The sequence below is a fragment of the Mobula birostris genome, chromosome 13 (assembly GCF_030028105.1).
Source record: "Mobula birostris isolate sMobBir1 chromosome 13, sMobBir1.hap1, whole genome shotgun sequence".
Taxonomy (NCBI): Eukaryota; Metazoa; Chordata; class Chondrichthyes; order Myliobatiformes; family Myliobatidae; genus Mobula; species Mobula birostris.
The window spans coordinates 52,599,805-52,622,640 of NC_092382.1; the positions used below are offsets into that span (position 1 = coordinate 52,599,805).

Sequence of the window (22,836 nt, forward strand, 5' to 3'; positions counted from 1 at the left end):
CCCTGAACCCCTCTCCAGTTTCCTCGTTTCTGCGCTGAACTAAGACAACAGTGATGACTGCCTTGTGGCTGTGGACGCTCGTACACTGTAGCTGTTTGCACGATATTTTTCTCTCTGCAAATTTGGTGTATGATTGTCTTTTTTTCTTTGCTTTGCAGAGAGTTTGATATTGTGCCCGAATGCCTGAACTATGGCCAGTTAGAAGATGGGGTGTTGTTCCTCTAAGTTATTTGAAGCGGTGACAAAGTTTGTATCAGACATCACCATGGAGACCAAAATTATCTCAGCTGAAGTGTTGTCCTTGACCAACTGGCCATGCTTTGCAAACTTTTAACAGGCTGGAAAGGTGAAGGATTTGTGTACGCGAATCTCAATCACGTTAGTTCCGCTGTTTCTGTCAGTTCACCAGCGCTTGAATGCCGCCGATCCTTGAATGTGGAGGCGGAGATGCTGGAGAAGACAGCGCCCCACTCGCTACAAGGAGAGCCCGATCACGTGTCCATGTCCGTGATCTGATTGGATACGTTGTCATGACGTTGATAGCAGTGTGACGTCATTCACTGGCTCTCATTTTGGAAGGGATTCAGTCGGCCATTGCAGAGCCATCCTCCCGCCACCCAACTAGGAATAGGGTTCCCCTTGTCCTTACCGACCACCCCACCAGCCTCCGGGTCCAAAATATAATTCTCCTTAAGTTCCGCCACCTCCAACGGGATCCCACCACTAAGCACATCTTTCCCTCCCCCCTCTCTCTGCTTTCCGCAGGGATCGCTCCCTACGCGACTTCCTTGTCCATTCGTACCCCCGCCCCCCACTTCCCTCCCCACCGATCTCCCTCCTGGCACTTATCCTTGTAAGCGGAACAAGCGCTATACATGCCCTTACACTTCCTCCCTCACTACCATTCAGGGCCCCAGACAGTCCTTCCAGGTGAGCCAACACTTCACCTGTGAGTCGGCTGGGGTGATATACTGCGTCCGGTGCTCCCGATATAGCCTTCTATATATTGGCGAGACCCGAAGCAGACTGGAAGACGGTTTCAATGAACAACTACCCACTGTCCCCCAGAGAAAGCAGATCTCCCAGTGGCCACACATTTTAATTCCATGTCCCATTCCCATTCTGATATGTCTATCCACGGTCTCCTCTACTGTCAAGAAGAAGCCACACTCAGGTTGGAGGAACAACACCTTACATTCCGTCTGGGTAGCCTCCAACCTGATGGCATGAACATCGACTTCTCTAACTTCCGCTAGGCCCCACCTCCCCCTCGTACCCCATCTGTTACTTAATTTTATGCACACATTCTTTCTCTCACTCTCCTTTTTCTCCCACTGTCCCTCTGAATCCAGATCCATGATCCTCTCATATCCCTTTTGCTAATCACCTCTGCAGCTCTTGGCTCCATCCCTCCCCCTCCTGTCTTTTCCTATCATTTCTGATCTCCCCTCCACCTCCCCCCCCCCCACTTCCAAATCTCTTATTAGCGCTTCATTCAGTTAGTCATGATGAAGGGTCTCGGCCCGAAACGTCGACGGTACCTCTTCCCAGAGATGTTACCTGGCCTGCTGCGTTCACCAGCAACTTTTACGTGTGTTGCTTGAAATTCCAGCATCTGCAGATTTCTTCGTGTTTGCAGATACACCAATAGCTTCGCACTGGGAAGCAGCCATTCACCTGCTCGGTGTGAGCGAAGAGACTCATTCAGTTAACCCACCTTGTGATGCTTCACTGAGTTCACTATAAATAGAGGCCACATTTCTGTCCGGAGTGAGCAAAGAGTTTTACTCAATCATCCCAGCTGCTGCAACACCAGCAACTTCACATCAGGGAGGAAGTTCAAATCAGCTCTGTGTTAAATGTTTAACCATCACGGTGACTGAAGGCAGCTGCAGGTTCATGAGGGACTGTTACTGTCAGATTCTGCAGTTCTTGCGGCTGCTCATCGCACCCATGACTGAACCCTGGTCACTGAGCACTGGAGGAGTCCATTCTGCTGATGTTCGCCTTAAACTGGACTGATGTTTAATATTGTGGATCTATGAAAGATAAATCAGTTCTGTATCAAATCCCGTGTCTCAGGTACTTACTGTCTCTGCCACACTCACAATGTAAACTAGGGAGGCCACTCAGACTATTTGATCCCTGCCCATATTTCCATTCCATATCAGTATATCAAAATCTATCCCTGCCTTTCCCCTCTCACTCTCCCTTTGATGACAGGTTGCAACCAGTCACCACTCCGTGGGAGAAGAGATCTCCCTTGAATTTCAGAGAATCATAGAAATCTACAGCACATTACAGACCCTTTGGCCCACAGTGTTGTGTCGACCATGTAACTTACTCTGGAAACTGCCTAGAATTACCCTACCGCATAGCCCTCTATTTTCCCGAGCCCCATGTATCTAGTCTCTTAAAAAACCCTATTGTATCCGCCTCTACCACCGTCGCTGGCAGTGCATTCCACACACACACCACTCCTTGTTTAGAAAAAACTTAGCTCTGACATCTCCTCTGTGCCTACTTTCAAGCAGCTTAAACATATGCCCCCTCGTGTTAGCCGTTTCAGCCCTGGGAAAAAGCCTGTGGCTATCCACACGATCAATGCCTCTCATCATCCTATACACCTGCATGAATCTCCTGCATGATTGTCTCCAGGCTGAATAAGACGACGTGCTCACTGTGGTTTTGACGTTCTTCAAGGCTCTGGACGAAGTTGGTTAAACTCCTTCCCCGCTCTTTCCAACGTTTTGTGTCATTTCCACTAATTTCAAAGGACTGTGCTTCAGACAGCTGGGTTGTTGCAATGCGCCTCTCAAGCCTGACAGCAGACTAGCGATTGAATTTTCGACAGAGCGGATTCAGAAAGAGTTGGCAGTATGATTCAGGGCTTTTGGGCTCCAGAGAATTATGGGGTCTAGAGTTTACGAGGAGGAGGAGAAATCAGACCAGCAGGATATGGCTGCAAATTAAAGATCAGAAACATTTGGAAACTGGTTGAATGAAAAAAAAAGGTGGTTAATTTCTGCAAATTACTGGTGGAAATCAACAGATCAGGCAGCAAATGTGGAGAGGAATAAATACACAACGTTTAGGCCGAGCTCCTTCAGTATGCTTAGCCTATGAACTCCGCTGCTTATTTGCTGCCTGAACTGCAGAGTTCCTCCAGCATTGTGTGTGTGTGGGTTTCAGTATTTCCAGCAACTGCAGAATCTGTTACATTTGTAAGAGGATTGTACTTTGGCATTAGATACACGGAATACCTGTTGATATTGAGCAAATCGTTTATGGGATCCGCTTTCTGTGTTAAAACAGCTACTGAGTACTCTACACAAAAAAAAAACTGAGGTCTGGACATGGAACCGAAGCTTGCCGGAACATTTAATGGCACCGTGATTACCCAGAAAGCTCGGCATAACAATTTTCGCCGTCGCGGAAGCACCGATCAAATGCGCAGGCGTCAGGGTTGATGTTTGTTCCCGAATATCGCGCATGCGCGCAGTACACTAAAGGCCTCGGAAAATCGGCTCCAGGTAAGAGACAGTTTGCTGGTGGGGTTTTCAACACCGAATTCGGGATAATTACTGTGAGCTCCGGACACCGTGACCCGGAATCCCGGGACAGTCCTGTTCTCTTCTCTCTCTCTCTCAGCCCCACGACCCGTACACGGGCCCCGGGGAGCTTCCGGCTGATGAGGGAATGGGAACCGATGGATCTCTCAGACAGAGCTGAGCTCCAGCTGTCTAAATGCAAGGATTGGGAACTCGGAGAAAGGGAACAAATCTTTTAAATCACCTTTGTTCTACCTCCTATCACATACGAGAGAAAATCTGCAGATGTTGAAAATCCAAGCAACACACACGAATTGCTGGGGGAATTCAGCATTAGTACTCTTCCTTAGATGCTGCCTGGCCTGCTGAGTTCCTCCAGCATTTTGTGTGCGTGTTGTTTCTTCTACCTGCTCTTGTTCTGGACTTTTCTACTCGTGAGAACACGTTTTGACCCACTCTCTCTGGGTACATAATTATATCAAACACTTTTGTCCTGGGCAACAAGTAGGTTTCACATCACAAATGTGCCGGACAGAGTACTGCCTTTCCCTTCATACTCATTGGCATTGCCATCAATAAGCTCAGCACCGACAGTCACCTGGGGGGAGGGTTCAGGGGAAATATTTATGTACGATACAGAATCTGTGTTTATTGTGGTGATGCAAAAGTTGCTGGAGAATTTGCAAGTGGGAGGAAGTGGAGTGATATTTGGAAATCTGACTTTTAAAAGTGTCATTTAGCAAGCAAATCAGATATGGATGGTGTGCAAAAGCTGGAGTGAGAAAATTCTTCCTAACCCTCTACAGGCCTGCTACATAGGTTGTGTGAGAGTGCAGATGAACTTGATCAAATCCAGAGGATATCAAAGTTCTTATTGACAGTGATTTACTAGCTGTTAAAATGAATACCTCTATTTAAAGTTCAGTGTGCACATATTATTGTCACTGGGTAAAAATTGCACAGCCCAAGATTTTTTGGCACACGGCTCATTACAAATTAGATGGGACATTGGTGGGAAGGTGGGGAGACTTCAAGTGTCCTTGACATCCTCACCTGCTAGGTGTGCGTCCAGCTGCAGCTTGTAACCCTGCATGTTAGGGAGTTTGAGCTAGAAATGGATGAATTCCAGATCATTTGGGAGTTGGAGGGGGTGATGGATATGACCTGAAGAGAGGGGCCAGGCACCCATGCAGCTTAGCAGGAACAGGGAATAATACCAATGGAGAGAGTCAAACTGACCCAAGGCACAAATTGGAGACAGCAAAATGCCCCATTCTTACAGAGACAGGAAGATCATCAGGGAATTGATAGTCATTCCAGATGCCAGCACTGTGCCCAGTTTGAAGATAATTTCTCTCTTCAACTTGGGTTGAACTTCACTAACAGTAATACCAGATCAAATCTTGGCAACTCAAGTAATCTCATCTGAAATGTTGTCCTACACCCATTGATGGATTTTGTAAATTTTTTTACAGGTTAGACACAAGAAGGAATTTGTCTACAGGAATCTCAAACACGACGCGCCAGTTTTGCTGTCTCTGTCTAGATATTTAAGAAGTGGAGCAAGGGATTCAATCGACCATCCTTCCTGCTCAGACTGTGGGGAGGGATTGACTCAGTCATTTGACCAACTGGCATGCCAGTCGTTTTACACGGGGAGAGGCCATTCACCTGCTCAGACAGTGGAAATGGATTCACTTGGCCATCTCAGTTGAGGGTCATCAGCAAGATCACACTGTGCAAGGCCATTCATCTGTTTTGTGTGTGAGAAAAGATTCAGTCGGTCATCCCACCTGTGGACACACCAATCGGAGGCTGGTCATCTGCTCAATTTCTGGTAAAGGATTCACTCGGTCATCTGACCTAATGTTACACCAGCGAGTTCACGCAGGAGAGAAACCATTCTCCTGCTCAGTCTGTGAGAAGAGATTCACTGATTCATCCACCCTACAGAAACACCATCGAGTTCACACTGGGGAGAAGCCATTCACCTGCTCAGTCTGTGGGAAGAAATTCACTCAGTCATCCAACCTACAGATACACCATCGAGTTCACACTGGCGAGAAGCCGTTCACCTGCTCAGTCTGTGAGAAGAAATTCACTCACTCTTCCACCCTGCAGAGACACCATCGAGTTCACACTGGGGAGAAGCCGTTCACCTGCTCAGTCTGTGGGATGAGTTTCACTGATTCATCTGCCCTACAGAGTCACCAGCGAGTTCACACTGGGGAGAAGCCATTCACCTGCTCAGTCTGTGGGAAGGGATTCACTCAGTCATCCAACCTGCAGAGTCATCAGCGAGTTCACACTGGGGAGAAGCCATTTACCTGCTCAGTCTGTGGGAAGAGATTCACTCAGTCATCTGACCTAATGGCTCACCAGCGAATTCACACTGGGGAGCAGCCATTCACCTGCTCGGACTGTGGAAAGGGATTCACTTTGTCATCCACCCTACTGAGACACCAGCGAGTCCACACTGGGGAGAAGCCGTTCACCTGCTCAGTCTGTGGGAAGGGATTCACTCAGTCATCCACCCTGCAGAGTCACCAGCGAGTTCACACTGGGGAGAAGCCATTCACCTGCTCAGTCTGTGGGAAGCGATTCACTCACTCATCCACCCTACAGAGTCACCAGCGAGTTCACACTGGGGAGAAGCCATTCACCTGCTCAGAATGTGGGAAAGGATTCACTTGGTCATCTGAACTACTGGCACATCAGTCAGTTCACAGTGGGGAGTGGCCATTCACCTGCTCAGAATGTGGGAAGGGATTCACTCATGCATCCCACCTACAGAGACACCAGGGAGTTCACACTGGGGAGAAGCCGTTCACCTGCTCAGAATGCGGTAAAGGATTCACTCAATCTTCCAAACTACTGGCACACCAGTCAGTTCACACTGGGGAGTGGCCGTTGTTATGAATCCCTTGGTTTTGTTTGCTATGGACATTCATTTTAAAAGAGAGAGAGAGATTAAGAAGGTGAATCAGTCTGACTTACGGCTTGTTTACATTGCTTGCAGCTTGTTTAGATTTAACCGAGGACACGGACACTCAGAGTCAGAGACGAAGGAGGTAAAATGGAAGGATCGAAACAAAGGAACTAGTGGCCAAGGGTCACTGTTTAGAACTTTCCTATGCCCACAAGGGTGGGTTAATTATCGATTCAGCGTACATCGAATGTGTGGTTATCACCTCTTTTGAACTATAGGAGTGGATTGGATTTGGAGTATCCTGTGAAGACCAGTTGTGTGTTAACCCTTGACTGCGTGTGATGTGGGAATTCACTTGAGGATGATACCCCTTGTGACAAGTCACTTTCGGTGATAATTCGTATGTGGATTTGGAACGATGACGGATAAAATCTACAGCGACTGTTCTCTTGTTTTACCACCGTGGAACCTGTGGAATTCGACATGATTCCCTCCTCTGGACATTTACCCTGGATTACAAATATCTCTGTCTCATCACCTATTCCATGGATGAATTGAACTTCCATACTTTATCATCTCAAGACCCTAAGCCTTGTTTCCCCTGCGTTCAATAGCTTGGGAGTAATACTTACACACATATATACACGTAACACTGTTAACTTTTGTTTATCTTGCTTAAGTTATTATTTATAAGTAGACACTAATAAAGATAGTGGTTTTCACATCAAAACCAGACTCCAGTCTATTGCTGCTGGTTCGTTTCTAAAGCATTACGGTTCGTAACAAAATTAGGGCCTACGTCTGGGATATGAACAAATTTGGGGGCATATTGATTGATTAATTATCAATTTCATTGGGGAAATCCCTTTTGATTTATTTGTGTGTGGAAAATCACCAGCAATGGATGTTGATAGATTTCTGGAAGCACCAACCTCTGAGGCATTAGAAGACGCCAGAAGGATTGAGTTGTTGAGTATTGCTAAAAGGTTAGAACTTGCTAAGGTGAAATCAACAATGAGGAAGGCACAGATGCAGAGGACAATAGCTGAACATTATGTATATGAGGGTGTGTTTAAAGTGGAAGAGTTGGAGGTGTTTCTGGAAAGTAAACTTAGTGAGCTTGAGCTCCCGTACAAGTTAGAAAAATTAAAGATGGAGGCTGTGGAAAGGCAGAGGCAGTTTGAGGCTAGAGAGGCAGAAAAACAGGGAGGAAGCAGAAAGACAGAGGCTGTTTGAGCTGGAAAAGATAAGAGAGATTGCAGCAAAGGGGTCTAGTGTTAGACTCTGGTGATAAGTTTGAGGCCAGTCGGGAAGTTAAATTGGTACCTCCATTTGATGAGGCAGAGGTTGATAAATACTTTCAGCATTTTGAGAAGTTTGCTCAGAGTATAAAGTGGCCAAAAGAGGGTTGGCCTATTCTCTTACAAAGTGTAATTAAGGGGAAGGCTCAGCAAGCCTATTCTGCTTTGACAGTTGATGAAGCAGCTGATTATGACACAGGCTGTGCTCAAAGCTTACGAGTTGGAAAGTTTAGAAATTTGAGGAAATCTCTGAACCAGACTTGTATGAAATTTGCTTATGAGAAGTTTGTGTGTTTTGACCACTGGCACATATATAAAAATGTAAATGATGATTTTAACAGCTTGAAAGAGTTGGTTTTAATTGAAGAATTCAAAAGGTGCGTCCCTGATGACATAAAGACATATTTAGATGAAAAGGATGCTGCCACTTTGCAGGAGTCTGCTAGATTCACAGATGAGTTTGCTTTAACCATAACTCATGAGTTCACCCTGAATAAAAGCTTCCAAAAGAGCAGCAGGGATAACCAGGGTAAACCAGAAATTAATGCTGGAACTAATAACAAGAGTAAGGATGAAGGGAAGCAGTTGAAGGAGAAATATTCTGGTCTTACTTGTTACTATTGTAAGAAAGCTGGTCATATGATGTCTTAATTTTTCCATCCTGAAGAAGAAAAAGGAAAAGGAGTCAGTTCCAAATGCCTGTGATCAGTATGTTGAAGCACCTATAAACCCACATTCTGTTGAGGCTCAGTTAAGGACTGAGAGGTCTGACTGAGTTCAGAAGGTATTCGCCTCACCTCCCCCTCGTACCCCATCCGTTATTTATTATTATTTTTATACACACATTTGTTCTCTCACTCTCCTTTTTCTCCGTCTGTCCCTCTGACTATACCCCTTGCCCATCCTCTGGGTTCTCCCCCCCCCCCCTTGTCTTTCTCCACGGACATCCTGTCCCATGATCCTCTCATATCCCCTTTGCCAATCACCTGTCCAAATCTTGGCTCCATCCCTCCCGCTCCTGTCTTCTCCTATCATTTTGGATCTCCCCCTCCCCCTCCCACTTTCAAATCTCTTACTAGCTCTTCTTTCAGTTAGTCCTGACGAAGGGTCTCGGCCCGAAACGTCAACTGTACCTCTTCCTAGAGATGCTGCCTGGCCTGCTGCATTCACCAGCAACTTTGATGTGTGTTGCTTGAATTTCCAGCATCTGCAGAATTCCTCTTGTTCAGAAGGTATTCGATCACTTTATGTCAGATGGGTTTGTATTAATAAAGGAAAGGTCAACCCTGGTACCTATGAAAATTCTTTGAGATACTGGGGCTTCTCAGTCACTTACATTAGACAGTGTTCTAAAGTTTGGTGATGAGACTAACACAGGTGAGGTAAATCTTATTAAAGGCATTGGGGGTGGCATGTTTTCTGTGCCACTGCACAGGATAATTTTAGTCAGGGTTGGTTTCGAGACCTGTTAAGATTGGATTATGCTCCAGTTTACCGGTGGAAGATGTTACTTTGCTGTTAGGGAATGACCGGGCAGATGGTAAAGTCGTTCCTGCAGTGCAGTTGACAACTAAGCCAACCACTGACGACCCACAGATGGATTTTAACATTTATCCTTCCTGCGCAGTAACTCAAAGTATGGCTAAAAAGTCTGCCAATGCAGACAGTTCTGTGCAGCATGATTCTGATACCCATGACAGCCAAAATCAGGATTCGGGTTATGATGACTTGTCAGGGACTTTTCTGCCTTCTTTGTTTCAACAGGACTCAGGTAGTAAGTCTGATAAGAAAGATTTATTCCTGTCTAGGAAGGAGTTTATAGCAGAACAGAACCAAGACCCTGAGATTGAAGCTTTAAAAGAAACAGCTTTCTCAGATAATGAGATTAAGAAAGTACTAGTTGGCTATTATCTCAAGGATGGAGTGTTAATGAGGAAGTGGAGGCCACCTGCTATACCTGTGAGTGAGGAATGGGCAATTGTTCACCAAGTTGTTGTCCCTAAAGTTTATAGGACTAAAATTTTAGCTTTGGCCCACAGTATGCCCTGAGGTGGCCATTTCAGAGTGAATAAAATGGTAAACAGGATTATGAAACAATTTTACTGGCCTAATTTAAGGAAAGATGTTGTGACCTTTTGCAGAACCTGTCACCCTTATCAATTTGTGGGTAAACCTAATCAGGTCACCCCAGTGGCCCACTTTGGCTATACCTGTATTCGGTGAACCCTTTTCCAAAGTTATAGTGGATTGTGTTGGCCCATTGCCAAAGACTGAATCTGGCCATCAGTATTTGCTAAATATTATGTGTACTGCATCCAGATTCCCAGAAGCAATAACTCTCAGAAATATTAAAGCTAAAACTGTGGCGAAAGCTCTTAACAGGTTTTTTACTTTATTTGGTTTACCTAAAGAAATCCAGTCTGATCAAGGAAGTAATATTACACCTGGATTGTTCCAGCAGGTATTTTATGAACTGGGAGCTAAACAAATTACATTGTCTGAGCACCATCCGGAATCACAAGGGGCTTTAGAAACATTTCCTTCTACCCTCTAAACAATGATTAAGACATACCATGTTGAAAATGGAAAAGACTGGGATGAAGGAATACATTTGCTTTTGTTCGCAGTAAGAGAGTCGGTACAGGAATTACTGGGCTTTAGTCCTTTTGAACTTGTATTTGGTCATTGAGTGAGGGGAACTTTGGCCTTGTTAAAGGAACAGTGGTTTGATGGGGATGTACATGTTAACCTGTTAGACTGTTTTGAAGTTCAAAAATAAACTACACCAAGCTTGTAGTCTAGTGAGACAAAACTTAAAGATTTCTCAAAACAAAATGAAGTGTTGGTTTGATAAGTGGGCTTGCGGAAGAAAATACGAGGTGGGGAATAAGGTGCTTGCCCTATTTTCAATGTTGACATATCCACTTCAGGCGAAATTCAATGGACCGTATGAAATAGTCTCTCAAAGTAATGATGTGAATTATGTTACTAAAACACCCGACCGACATAAGCTAACATAGGTGGTACACATAAATATGATAAAGCCTTATTTTGTCAAGCAGGCAGCATCTGTGAGTGTTGTTGTCAAAATATATGCATCTGGCAATGCTGAGAATGAAACAATTGACTCATCTAAGGCTACGTCCACACTAGACTGGATAAATTCGTAACCAAAGCTTTCTGTCTTCGTTTTGACCCTCTGTCCACACTGAAATGGTGTTTTCCTCCCCCAAAAACAGAGATTTTCTTCAACGCCCTCCAGAGTGTGTAAATCTGTAAACGTCGATTGTGCAGAGCAGTGTGGACGGGGTAAATGGATATTTTTAAAAACGCTGTCATGACGTGCCAGAACAGATGGCGGCAGCGCGACATTTCATTGTTTTCTTGAACGCAACCCCCCACACAACCTATCAATTTCAGAACAGACGGCAACAATACTGAAGCCAGAAGAGTTAGAAATGTACTTACCAAATACTTTGACCCATAGCTTACTGAATAAGTAAGTATACTAACTTTGCCCTGTTTTCTGTCCTTGCTTGTATGAAGGTAGTTTACCTATTTATGCAAGTACTTCTGATGGGCAGCTGAAGTTCCCCAACCATATCGCAGCCACCACCCTGCGACCAGACGTTGTCGTAGTGTCTGAGTCTACTAAGCAAGTGGTGCTGCTGGAGCTGACAGTCCCATGGGAAGATAGCTTGGAGGAGGCCTTTGAAAGGAAGCTCTCCAAGTACGCAGGACTGGTCAGCAACTGTCAGCAGGCTGGATGGAAAACAAGGTGTCTCCCAGTGGAGGTTGGTTGCAGGGGATTCGTAGCCCGTTCTTTAGTTAGAACCTTCAGCATTTTGGGCATCGAGGGAGAGGGGAAGAGGAGAGCCATCCGCAGTACCACTGATGCGGCAGAGAGGGCCTCAAGATGGCTGTGGCTCAAAAGAGGGGAGCCATGGATTCGTAAGTAGCTAGCCATCTGGACACAAGCTGGGACCTGATCAGCCCCGGCTGGGTCACCTGGAGGAGGTTGTATGATGTTGAAAGACCCGAAACACCCGATGATTCCAGGATCATCACTGAAGATGTGTCCAGAAGCTTCAATAGATGTACGTACACAGAGTTTTTACTATTTCTCCTTTAATATCTTCCAGCTGTTTGTTGTTATCTTGTCGGAACTCATGAATCTCTCTGAGAATCAAAGACAGATTCACCGATTCCTCCTCATTATCTCCGTCCTGGCTTGCCCTGGGGGAGCTACTTTGATCCGTACCTTACTGAATAAATAAGTATACTTACTTTGCCCTGTTTTCTGTCCTTGCTTGTATGAAGGTAGTTTACCTATTTATGCAAGTACTTCTTTGACAATAGATGTGTAACAGCCTAATGTAACATTGTATGGAAATACAAGATAACACTGATGCAGACATGTTTTATACATTCAACAAGGCACTTTATTTGTCACGGACCCTTCTGGCAATCCCCCACCTTACTGTTTACCTCAGGAATTGGGCTTCAATCCCCTCATTTAATTTCCAATCATTCCCAGGTTCCACTTACACACACACACCTGCTTTCCATCAGAAAATGCAGGATAAAGACCCTGTGATCACAACAACGAGCTGACAGTTCGTTGGTCGACTCCAGTGTGAGTAACCTTGGTTCATGGTTCATAGGACTGTTAGCTCTAAGTCTAGCATCGCTCCTGGATTCTCTCCAAACCCAAGACTTCAGGTAAAGACTCCCCTGGAAACCGATTCCACGCTAGCTACGGTGATAACGCCTCCCGACTCTGTCCCCACGCCCACGTTCTGCACTTGGGTTCGTCCACCGCTACGCTTGTGTAATGTATTAATGTATTGCTTGTGCAAACATTCAATAGATGCAATTGTCACCTTTGCCCAGTAACTCATTCTATTGCACATGTTAAATACACCAAAATAATACACAAAGACATGGCCAAGGTAAAGGCAAACAAATGAGGTAACAGCAAATTTCACTTTTGCCTAGTAACAAGCCTTGTTTCATTTAGTTGTACCTGTCGTCCCTTTCATCGGTGAAGAGACTATGGCTGTAGAAAGTGTTTCTGGACAAATGCGCACCAAGTCTTTTGTTTGGCAATTTCCATTTAAGTTTCTCTAGTCCAACTGGACAAACGTGCACCAAGTACACCGTTTCCTCTTCGCTTGTTTTTCCGTGTGTCTTGCGCATGCCCAGTAGGAGGAGATTCACCCAAATATCCATTCTAATGAGGACAGAGGTATTTTGAAAATTGCCTGGTGTGGACACCTGTCGTTTTTACGCCAAACCGGTGTTTTCAAAATTATCCGGTCTAGTGTGGACGTAGCCTGAGATTTTTCACAAGCCAGACATGGTCCCAGTTAGGCTAATGAACTTGGTTGTTCTAGAAAACATTGATAACAAGTTGGCTCATCTGCAGCCAAAGGAAGAACAACAGCTGAGAAATTAATTCTGAATTTTAAAGATTTATTTCCCGACTTTCCCAAGCAAACCACGGTCGCAGTACATGACGTAGATATTGGTCAAGCTAAACCAATTAAACAGCACTCATATTGCATGAACGTAGAAAAGCGTAAATTGGCTGAGCAAGAAATTGAATATATGCTGAAAAATGGTATTATTAGGCCTTCAAAATCAGATAGGAGCTCACCCTGCGTTATTGTGCCCAAACCTGATGGTAGTGTTAGATTTTCCACTGACTATAAGAAGGTAAATGCAGTAACAAAAACAGATGCCTATTCTATCTCTATGGTGGATGATTGCCTCGATAAGGTTGGAAAAGCTAAATTTCTTACAAAGATTGATCTGTTGAAAGGGTATTGGTGTGTTCCATTGACAGACGGAGGTAGAGAAATTTCCACGTTAGTGACAGCTACTGGGTTGTATGAATACAATGTTTTGCCATTTGGAATGAAAAATGCTCCAGGAACATTCCAGAGAATGATTGATTCTGTAATTCGAGGGTTAGAACACACAGGTGCCTATATTAATGACTTAGTCACAGGGAGTGACACTTGGGAAGAGCATACCTCTGCAGTAGAAAAGCTGTTTGACAGGCTTTCCCAAGCCAACCTTACAGTTAATAGTGAATTTGGCCATGCCACTGTGACCTATCTTGGCTATGTAGTAGGTCAAGGCAAGTTGGCTCCTGTTCAGGCAAAAGTCCAGGGAATTTCTGAAGTTCCTAATCCGACTGGTATGAAGGCTCTCAGAAGATTTCTGGGAATGGTTGGATATTATCGTAAGTTCTGTAAGAACTTTGCAGATATCGCTCTTCCTCTGACTAATCTCCTGAAGAAGGGTGAAAAGTTTGTTTGGACCGAGCCTTGTCAGGATGCATTTGATCAATTGAATGTTATTATTTGAGATGAGGCCAATCAATGTAGTGTCATCAGCAAATTTAATTAGCAGATTGGAGCTGTGGGTGGTGACACAAGTCATGGGTATAAAAAGAGTAAAGGAGGGGGCCAAGGAGACAACCCTGTGGGGTATGTGTCCTGAGGGTCAGAGAGACAGAGGTGAGGGAACCCACTCTTACCACCTGCCGGCGATCTGACAGGAAGCCCAGGATCCAGCTACACAAGGCAGGGTCAGGGCCGAGGTCTCTGAGCTTCTTGTCGATACTTCACGCCTTCGTATGGCTACTGCTCTGCCCATGACTGCAAGGAACTGCAGAGAACTTTGGGGAACAGAGACCATTAGAGAAACAAGCCTCCCCTCCATAGACTCTTCCTGCACGTCCCCTGCTTCGGAAAAGCAGACCATGTACTCAAAGACCCTCACAACCTGGACGTTCTTGCTGCAACCCCACTCCCCCATCAGGAAAGAGATACAAAAGCCTTAAAGCGCGTACCACCAGCCTCAAGGACGGCCTCCTGTCTGCGGTTACAAGCCAAAAAAATGGACTCGACCTCACAATGTAACTCGACGTGACCCTGCACCATACGTCTATCTGCACTGCACTTTCTCTGCAGCCATAATGCTTTGTTACAGTTATTGTTTTGCTGTATATCAGCTCAATGTACTGCTGTAATGTATTGATCTGTGTGGATGGCACGTCGGGCAAGAATTTCACTGTAGCTCAGTACGTGATAAAAATAAACAAATTCCCCATTTTAATTGTGTGGAAATGTTAGACAGACTGAGCTGCTTTGGAACCACAGAAGGAAACTTAACTTTTGTTATTTCTGTAGAATACAGATAAATAGAAAAGGCTTCAATCTCGCATTACAATCTGCGGTAACTGGGATCAGGTGACTGGTGGTGGGTCTCCCATACCGATAATCAGAATCAGGTTTAATAGCTCCAGCATATGTCATGAAATTTGTTGTCTCTGCGGCAGCAAAAGAACCCAATTCATAACAATAGATTTTATCAAATGTGATTTAAGATAAGAATGTATATATTAAACAGTTAAATTATATAAGTAGTACAAAATAAAAAAAAAATATAATAAACTATTTTAATTGCGTGGAACTAAATACTGACTGGGTTGTTGCTTTGGAAATTCTAGAGTGAAGCTTAAGTAAACTACACATTTATGAGAAGCTCAGATAAATAGAAAAGGCTAAACTCTCACACAAATTGTTCATACACACAGAAACATTGGCTGCACTTCAGCAGGTAAAAACAGTGGAATGAAACATGCTGAAAATATTGCAGAAAAAAAACATATTGTCCACCCACGACAAGAGGACGTGACAGATCCGGATCTCACTGCCTTGCCTGAATGGGCGAAAGATGAAGCTACACGGACATGTAGAGTAGTGACCGACAGATGCTGCAGATCTGCAGGGAAATGTGAACAGGAAACGGGATCAGGTGACGGGTGGAGGGTCTCCCACCTGAACCGGTGACTCTGCTCCTCACCCCTCACCCGCTGCCCGACCCATCCGCTGCATTTTCCACATTATTCCACTTACACCAGATACATAGTTACCTTTTCCCTCCATATCTTCCCTCTCCCTTTCCCTCCACCTCCAAGTCACAGAGTCAAGGCATCAATTCCCATTCCGATCCTACACACAATTCAGACTCAAACAGGAAATGTGCAGGTTTCATTTAAATCAGTCTGTGTTTAAAAACACTCATTTCTATTCACAGTTCTCCAGCCTCACTGGACAGCAACACTGAAACATCAAGTGAGAAACAGCAGGATGTGGCCATTCAGCCCCTCTAACCATCAACAAGATGATGGCTGCTCTCCCATCTCAGCCACATGTTTCTGCCCGATCCTCATTTCCTCGATCCCTCCAGTCTCCACACATCTGCCGGCCTCTGTTTTATGTGAGGATGATCACCGAATCTTCACCGCCCTCTGGGGTGGGGATTTACAGACATTTACCACTCTCGGAGTGAAGACATTTTCCCTCATCTCAGTCCCGGACTGTCCAACCCCTTTTTCAGAGACTGGGATCCCTGGTTCAACCGGTAATGATGTTGTGCATTTCAATGTGTTCACCCCTCGGTCCTCGATTCTCGAAATGAAAGGGTTATCACATTTGATCTTTCTTCATATGATGACCCACCACTCCAGGGATCAGTCTGGTGAATCTTCATTGCACTCTCTATAACAAATACTCTCTAACTCTTTGTTAATCCTCTATGGAATTAATTTCCATCTTCTGCAGCCCCGTGTTGCCCCAACCACTCTCCTCCCACCCCTGTCACTATTTCCACCTTCCCACCTCCCCCTCACCTGGACCCACCTCTCACTCCCCAGCTCTTGCCCCATCCCCACCCCTCACCTCTTTTCTCGGACTATTTCCCGTCCACTCTCAGTCCAGAGGGAGGGTCTCGGCCCGAAATGTTGACGGTCCATTTCCCTCCACAGATGCTGCCCGACCCACTGAGTTCCTCCGGCAGTTTGTTCTTTGGTCTGTATAACCCGTGTTAGTGTGAGGAGCGGGATTTTACACCATATTCCCGGTACAATCTCAACAAAACACAAATAATTGTCACTTTGCCCGGACCATTGGCCCCGCTTGCAGGGCAACAGTCTGCCGGTGTTTGCCCCCCAATGTGGTGAATCGCCACCACCGTGGGCTCAGACATTTCCACAGATGAGCCCCTCCTGTCCCCACCGGGACAAACATCCTGTCCGCCCCCTCTCTCACCGTCTTCATCCTCTCCCTCCCCGGGGAACCGGCATCAAACCGACGGGCCGAGCGGTCTCCTCCTACTTCTCAGCGATACATCAGACTCCGGCCGCAGGAGACGCTTCACAAACGCCCCAACTTCCCTCGGAGGGAAATGGAAATAAATCAGAAAGCGGACATTTACTTTGGGGTTTGTTCCGGTTTAAAGCCAGAACTGCAGCAGGGGACAGGGGTAACGCCCTCTCGGCTGGTCCACCTCCACTATTGGTTATAACCAGTGATTGACATCGCTTCGCACCAATGGGAATAGCGCAGCTCTGCAATCAGTCCAATTCCTCGGTTGACTGTTCGGGGGCGGGGGCGTCGCTCGAGCTCAGCAGCCGTTAAACCGAAAAAGCTCGAGCACAGCAGCACGTGTGTGACGCAAGGCACCGTGCTCGTGACAGCAGATGCAGATACGGGGAGATCATGGGTGACGTCAGGCGCGTGCGGAGGGGCTGCTGGGTGACGTCAGGTGCGTGGGGGGGCTGCTGTGTGACGTCACGTGAGGGGGAGAGCTTCAATTTTAAAACACCTTTTTGTTGGGTCCGATCTGGAACAACAAAATTAAATTCGGGTTTCATCGGGAGCGGATCCGGTGTTGTGAGATGTGTCCGGCTGTGCCGTGTTGTTGGTGGAGTGGGCAGCGGGGTGTTTGTCTCCGGGCTCTCCTCAGCCCCGGTTTTCACTTTGCGACCGAGCCCGGGCCGTGGATCAATTCCTTGTGGTTCTGCAGGGGGTTTGGGGCGAAGGGACAGTCTGTCTGTCTGTCTGTCTGTGTGGGTCGGGGTTATGAGTGGGTCCTGGGACAAATTAACTTGTCAACACCGGACCATCTGGTGAATTGGATCAGACAGCTTCGCTCGCCTGTCCTTTCAGGAAACAACAATTCTCTCTTCATATTAATTACTGTCTAAACTTGCTATGAACAAGATTATGTGTTACAAGATTGTGAGTTACAGAGTCTAGGACAGCTGTCACCGTCATGGGCTGCGAGTGCAGACAGGGATTGGGGTGACTGAGCTGTGCATCAGAGAAGGACACGGGTTTGTACAGCCTCCTGTGGGGTAGAAATGTCCACACGGTGAATTCGGATCTGCTGGCACATCGGGAGTCTGAAAGGGAAAGGGAATAGGGAAGGGGCTGAGCAGAGAGTTTTAACAAGGGTGGAGGGGTACAGGAGCTGTCTGATAGATCGTTTTAATTGTTTTTATAATCTGACAGATGGTGACTGAGGAAGAAGCTTGTTGACGGAGGATACCCGGAGGCGAGCAGCTCAGACACGGGATCAGGAATTGAATTGAATTGACTTTATTTCTTACATCCATCAGGTGTAAAAATCCTTACGTTACGTCTCCATCTAAATGTGCAACGTGCAATCATAGTAATTTATAACACTTTATAATAAATAAAACAGACAATGTAATATAGAGTACACTCAAATCAGCGTGAGTTCATCAGTCTGACGGCCTGGTGGAAGAAGCTGTCCCAGGTCCTGTTGGTCCTGGCTTTTATGTTGCGGTACCGCTTCCCGGATGGTATCAGGAGAGTGACAGTGATGTGATTTCCTGTGTCACGGGTACAGACAGTCGTCTCAAGTGAGGAGTTTGTGTGGAGATGCAGCTTCCCTGGAGGTGGAGGAAAGAGGACACACCAACAGGTGGAACCAGCTGTGGGAAGACATGGTTTGTCAGGTCTGACGATGAGCTGAATGTACCACAACCTTCAGACTGAATCAGAAAACCATTCTGAGGGTATTTGAAATGTCAGAATCAGGGGAGATGTGATCACATGTGCAGAGGGCAGGGGTTTTGTCTCCATCAGACCCTCAGTGAGATGGTTCAAGTTACAATGTGCAGGGATGAAAACACAGTGTTGGGTGCTGGATTTAATCATTGATTCTGACACAGTGAGAGGGTTAGTTTTGTTGTAAGGAGGCAACATTACTGTCCCCTTACTGTCTTCCCTCTCCACCCCGTCCTCCCTCTCACCCCCACATTGGACATAAGTTCAGGGTGAAAGTGAATACTTTGAGGGGAGTCTGAAGGGGAATTCTTCACTCAGAGGTTGGTGGGAGTGTGGAATGAGCTGCCAGCAGAAGTTGTGGATGTGGGTTCGATTTAGACACTAAAGAGAAATTTGGGTGATGAGATGGATGGGAGGTGTATGGAGGCTATGGTGCAGGTAGTTGGAATTAGGCAGTAAAAACATAAACAGGTCAGCATTGACTAGAAGGGCTGAAGGGCCTGTTTCAGCGCTGCTGGGCTCTGTGACTCTAATAATATTCTGATCTGTAATTTCCACAGTCAGTGCTTTGCTGCTAATGACTGAACCCAGAAATTTACCCAAACAAGAACTGAAAGACTCGTAGAATTGAAAGACTGCAGAAAGCGTTTACAAGCTGTAATACTTGCCAAGGGGGATGTTACTAAGCACTGACCATGCAGGTTGCCCAAACTTTTGCTTCGGGCCCTTTTCCTTTTTTGGTATTTTGAAACTGTAAAAGATGGAAATAAAAATGTAATCCTGTTTAAAATATTAAAAAAAATGTGCCATATTTAACTTTGTGCCTTTTGGAAATCAGGTCATCTTTTACTCGCTTAGCTATTCACAGTAACAGAAATTTAACCAGGGGTGCCCAAACATTTGCATGCCACTGTATATATCCTGTGCCTTCCGAATTGCTTCCAGAAATTCCTGCCATTGCTGCTCTGTTTTCATCCTGCCCATGTTCTTTTCAAATTAATTTTGACCAATTTATCTCTCATGCCTCTCTAATTTTCTTTAATTCCACATCTGACTTTAGCTTCTCCTTCTCCAATGTCAGGGTGAATTTGATCATATAAAGATCACTTTCCCTTAAGGGTTCTTTGAACTTAAGTGTCCTCATTAATTCCGCTTCATTACAACACCCAATCCAGAATAGCTCATTCCCAAGTGGGCTCAACCACCAGCTGCTCTAAAAAAGCATCTTGTAGGTATTCTAGGAATTCCTCCTCTTGAGATCAACACCATCCTAATTTTCCTAATCACCTGCATGACAATCCCCCATGACTATTGGAACATTGCCCTTTTCGCATGCATTTGCTGTCTCCCATTGTAATTTGCGGACCACATACTTATTACCGTTTGGAGATCTCTATACAATTTCCATCAGGGATTTTTTTTACATTTGCTGTTCCTTAATTCTACCCACAGATTCTACATCTTCCAACCCTATGCCAACTCTTTCTAATGATTTTATTTACTATTTTAGCAACAGATCTACACAACCCCACTACCAGCTTGTTTTTGGCTTGTTCTTCCAAGAAGCATGTAAGTATCTGGGAAACAAGAGGACCTGCAGATGCTAGAAATCTAGAGAACCACACATAAAGTGCTGGAGGAGCTCAGCATGTCAGGCAGCATCTATGGATGGGAATCACCATTTCAGGCCAAGACCCTTCATCGGGACTCTTGATATCCACGTCTCTGGAATATCAACGAGCAAAGAAAATAGAAAGTAGTGTGAAATCAGGAAAACCTTTGACAAAATTTAGTTCAAGGCTTAAAAAACCCTGCCAAACAGAGCTCAATAGTTAACAAATACAACGAAGGCAATAAACACTTTCATCAATACCAACATTAGCTTTTTTAAAGTGAAAATATCTTCGTCCCATTTCAATCAGTAAAATTTATAAAGATAAATAAGAACTTTGGAAAACTTTAGAAAAGACTATTTACACTAAACCCACTTAGATTAACACTACCTTGGACAGAAGAAGGAAGTAAAATAACACACTTTAAAAAAAAATCACTCAACAGTCAGATAAAACTAAGTACGAGGGGTGATTGATAAATTCATGGCCTAAGGTAGAGGGAGATGAGTTATACAGCCCTCGTTACATGCACATGCAGTTCAACTCTTTGAGTGATTATGCAGAAAGTTTGAAGTTAAGAACTCATCGGGGTAATTGATAGGTTTGTGCCCAAGGTAGAAGGAAATGAGTTATTAACTTCAAACTTTCCGCATAATCACTCAAAGAGCTGACCTGCACGTGCATGTAACGAGAGCTTTATAACTCATCTCCTTCCAGCTGAGGCCATGAACTTATCAATCGCCCATCTGTGGACACTTTCTGGAGGTCCAAGATCCGTGTGCTCCACGACTGCTGGACTAAGTGTGTAAATGTAGGAGGGGACTATGTTGAAAAATATATGTGCTCGGTTTTCTAAAATTGACTCCTACCCGAGGCTGCGAACATATCAATCACCCCTCATATATATTTTCATCAAAAATGAACAGGATTCATCACTCCCTGTGTGTATGTGCAATCGTGTAAGAAATACAGACCAGAAAACTTCAATGAGAGGTCAACTCAGAAAAATGAAACATCACTATGGAAGTATGACCCTCCATGGGAGAGATCCCAACGATCTGAGCAGACGGGATGGTGACAAGGAAGCATCGAGCACCTAACTGAGAGTTGGAGACCTCTTCCCAGAAACAGAGGGGGTCCTTCCAGAAATACAGGACAAGGTGGTTAACAAAAGGAAAAAAAAATCAAAAACACATGAAATATAAACAAACAAGGCAGCAAGTGCAGAAAATGCCAAGAGAAACCAGACACAATCCAACACATTTCAGGATCCTGCAGCAGTTTAACTCAATCTGATTACTTACAAAGGTACTATCAAGTGGCAAATATCATTCATCAAAATCTTGCTTTAAAATACAAACTCATGAACGCTCTCCATCAATTCATAAAGGTACCATAAATTCAAGCCAGATCCAGAAAATCTGACAAATTATATGATAATCAATACATTATTTCAGATAGGACAATCCATAATAACCATCCGGATATAATACTACAGGATAAACAAGCAGGAACAACTCTCTCAATAGATAAAACCATTCCCAACACACCCTCACCACGGGTATTAACCGAATTATTTTCTCTGTCAATCAGCTTCCAAATGTTGCTACTCTGTCATTCGTTACCACACCCCGCTGCTGATTCCCTTCTCCTCATCATACGTTCTTACCCTGACCATCGTCCAGAGCCCCAAACTCTGCCCTGTGCAGACCCGCCGCTGGTTTCTGACCCTGCTCCACTGAACATCCAACTGGTGGTTTCCCATTCTGCTTTCAGTCTTTAGAGGACAGTGGTGTTTTCTAACAACCCTATACAAGCAGAGAAAATGACCCATAATGTGGAAATCAGCCATCAATAAGGACGTTAACTACCAATGTTATTCTTCCTCAGCCCAGAGATTTGAGGGGCGAAGTACATCTCAGACAGAACTGCAGTCAGCTCGACTTCTTCAGTCTGCAGAAAATACAAGGGAAACCTCTTCACCCACAGAGTGGTGACTGTTTGGAACCCATCACCGCAGGGAGAGCGAGAGATGAACAACAGAGCAGGATTTCAAAGGACCGTCGTGGAACTGAATCACTGGCAGGGTCCAGCCGGCCTGAGTCGACTCTCTACTGTACACTAGGTGTATTATAAATTCACCAAGTACCGGAGACAGAGTTTAAAATTGAACTGATTTATTTGTCTCAGATCCAAAATATTAAACTCCAGTCCCATTAAAGGTGAATATGTAGCTGATGAAACTCCTCCCATGCCCAGTGACCAGGGTGCAGAACTGGGTGTGGGGAGCAGCAGCAATTATTGCAGAGTTCAGCACCGGCAGTCACTCTCGAAATTGCATTCAGCACGGTGATGGACAAATATCCAGCATGCAGCTTAATCAAACTTTGTCTCTAGTGTGAACCCGGTAGTGTGTCACAAGTGTAACACGCTGTAAGGTTTCACTGCTAAAGTAACGGCCTCTCTGTAATGTTTCACTGCTGAGGTAATGGTTTCTCTGTAGCAGCAATGTTTAGGTTACGACTAGAGATAACAGGGTTTTGGAGTGCG

The 22,836-nt window shown here is 45.1% G+C and overlaps 1 protein-coding gene across 2 annotated transcripts in view; it reads left to right on the forward strand.

Annotated features, from left to right (window-relative positions):
• LOC140206841 (uncharacterized) overlaps window positions 1-7,845 on the forward strand; it is a 29,620-nt gene extending 21,775 nt beyond the window's left edge. Inside the window, exons 1-2 of one of the 2 annotated variants that reach the window (XM_072275084.1) lie at window positions 3,445-3,533; window positions 5,027-7,845. In XM_072275084.1, the coding sequence (XP_072131185.1) occupies window positions 5,418-6,470 (1,053 nt within the window). In that variant the 5' untranslated portion in view covers window positions 3,445-3,533; window positions 5,027-5,417 and the 3' untranslated portion in view covers window positions 6,471-7,845. Of the gene's footprint in view, window positions 1-3,444; window positions 3,534-5,026 lie in introns of those variants that run through there. The other variant, XM_072275085.1, reaches the window with a different exon arrangement.
• The last annotated feature ends 14,991 nt before the right edge of the window (window positions 7,846-22,836 follow it).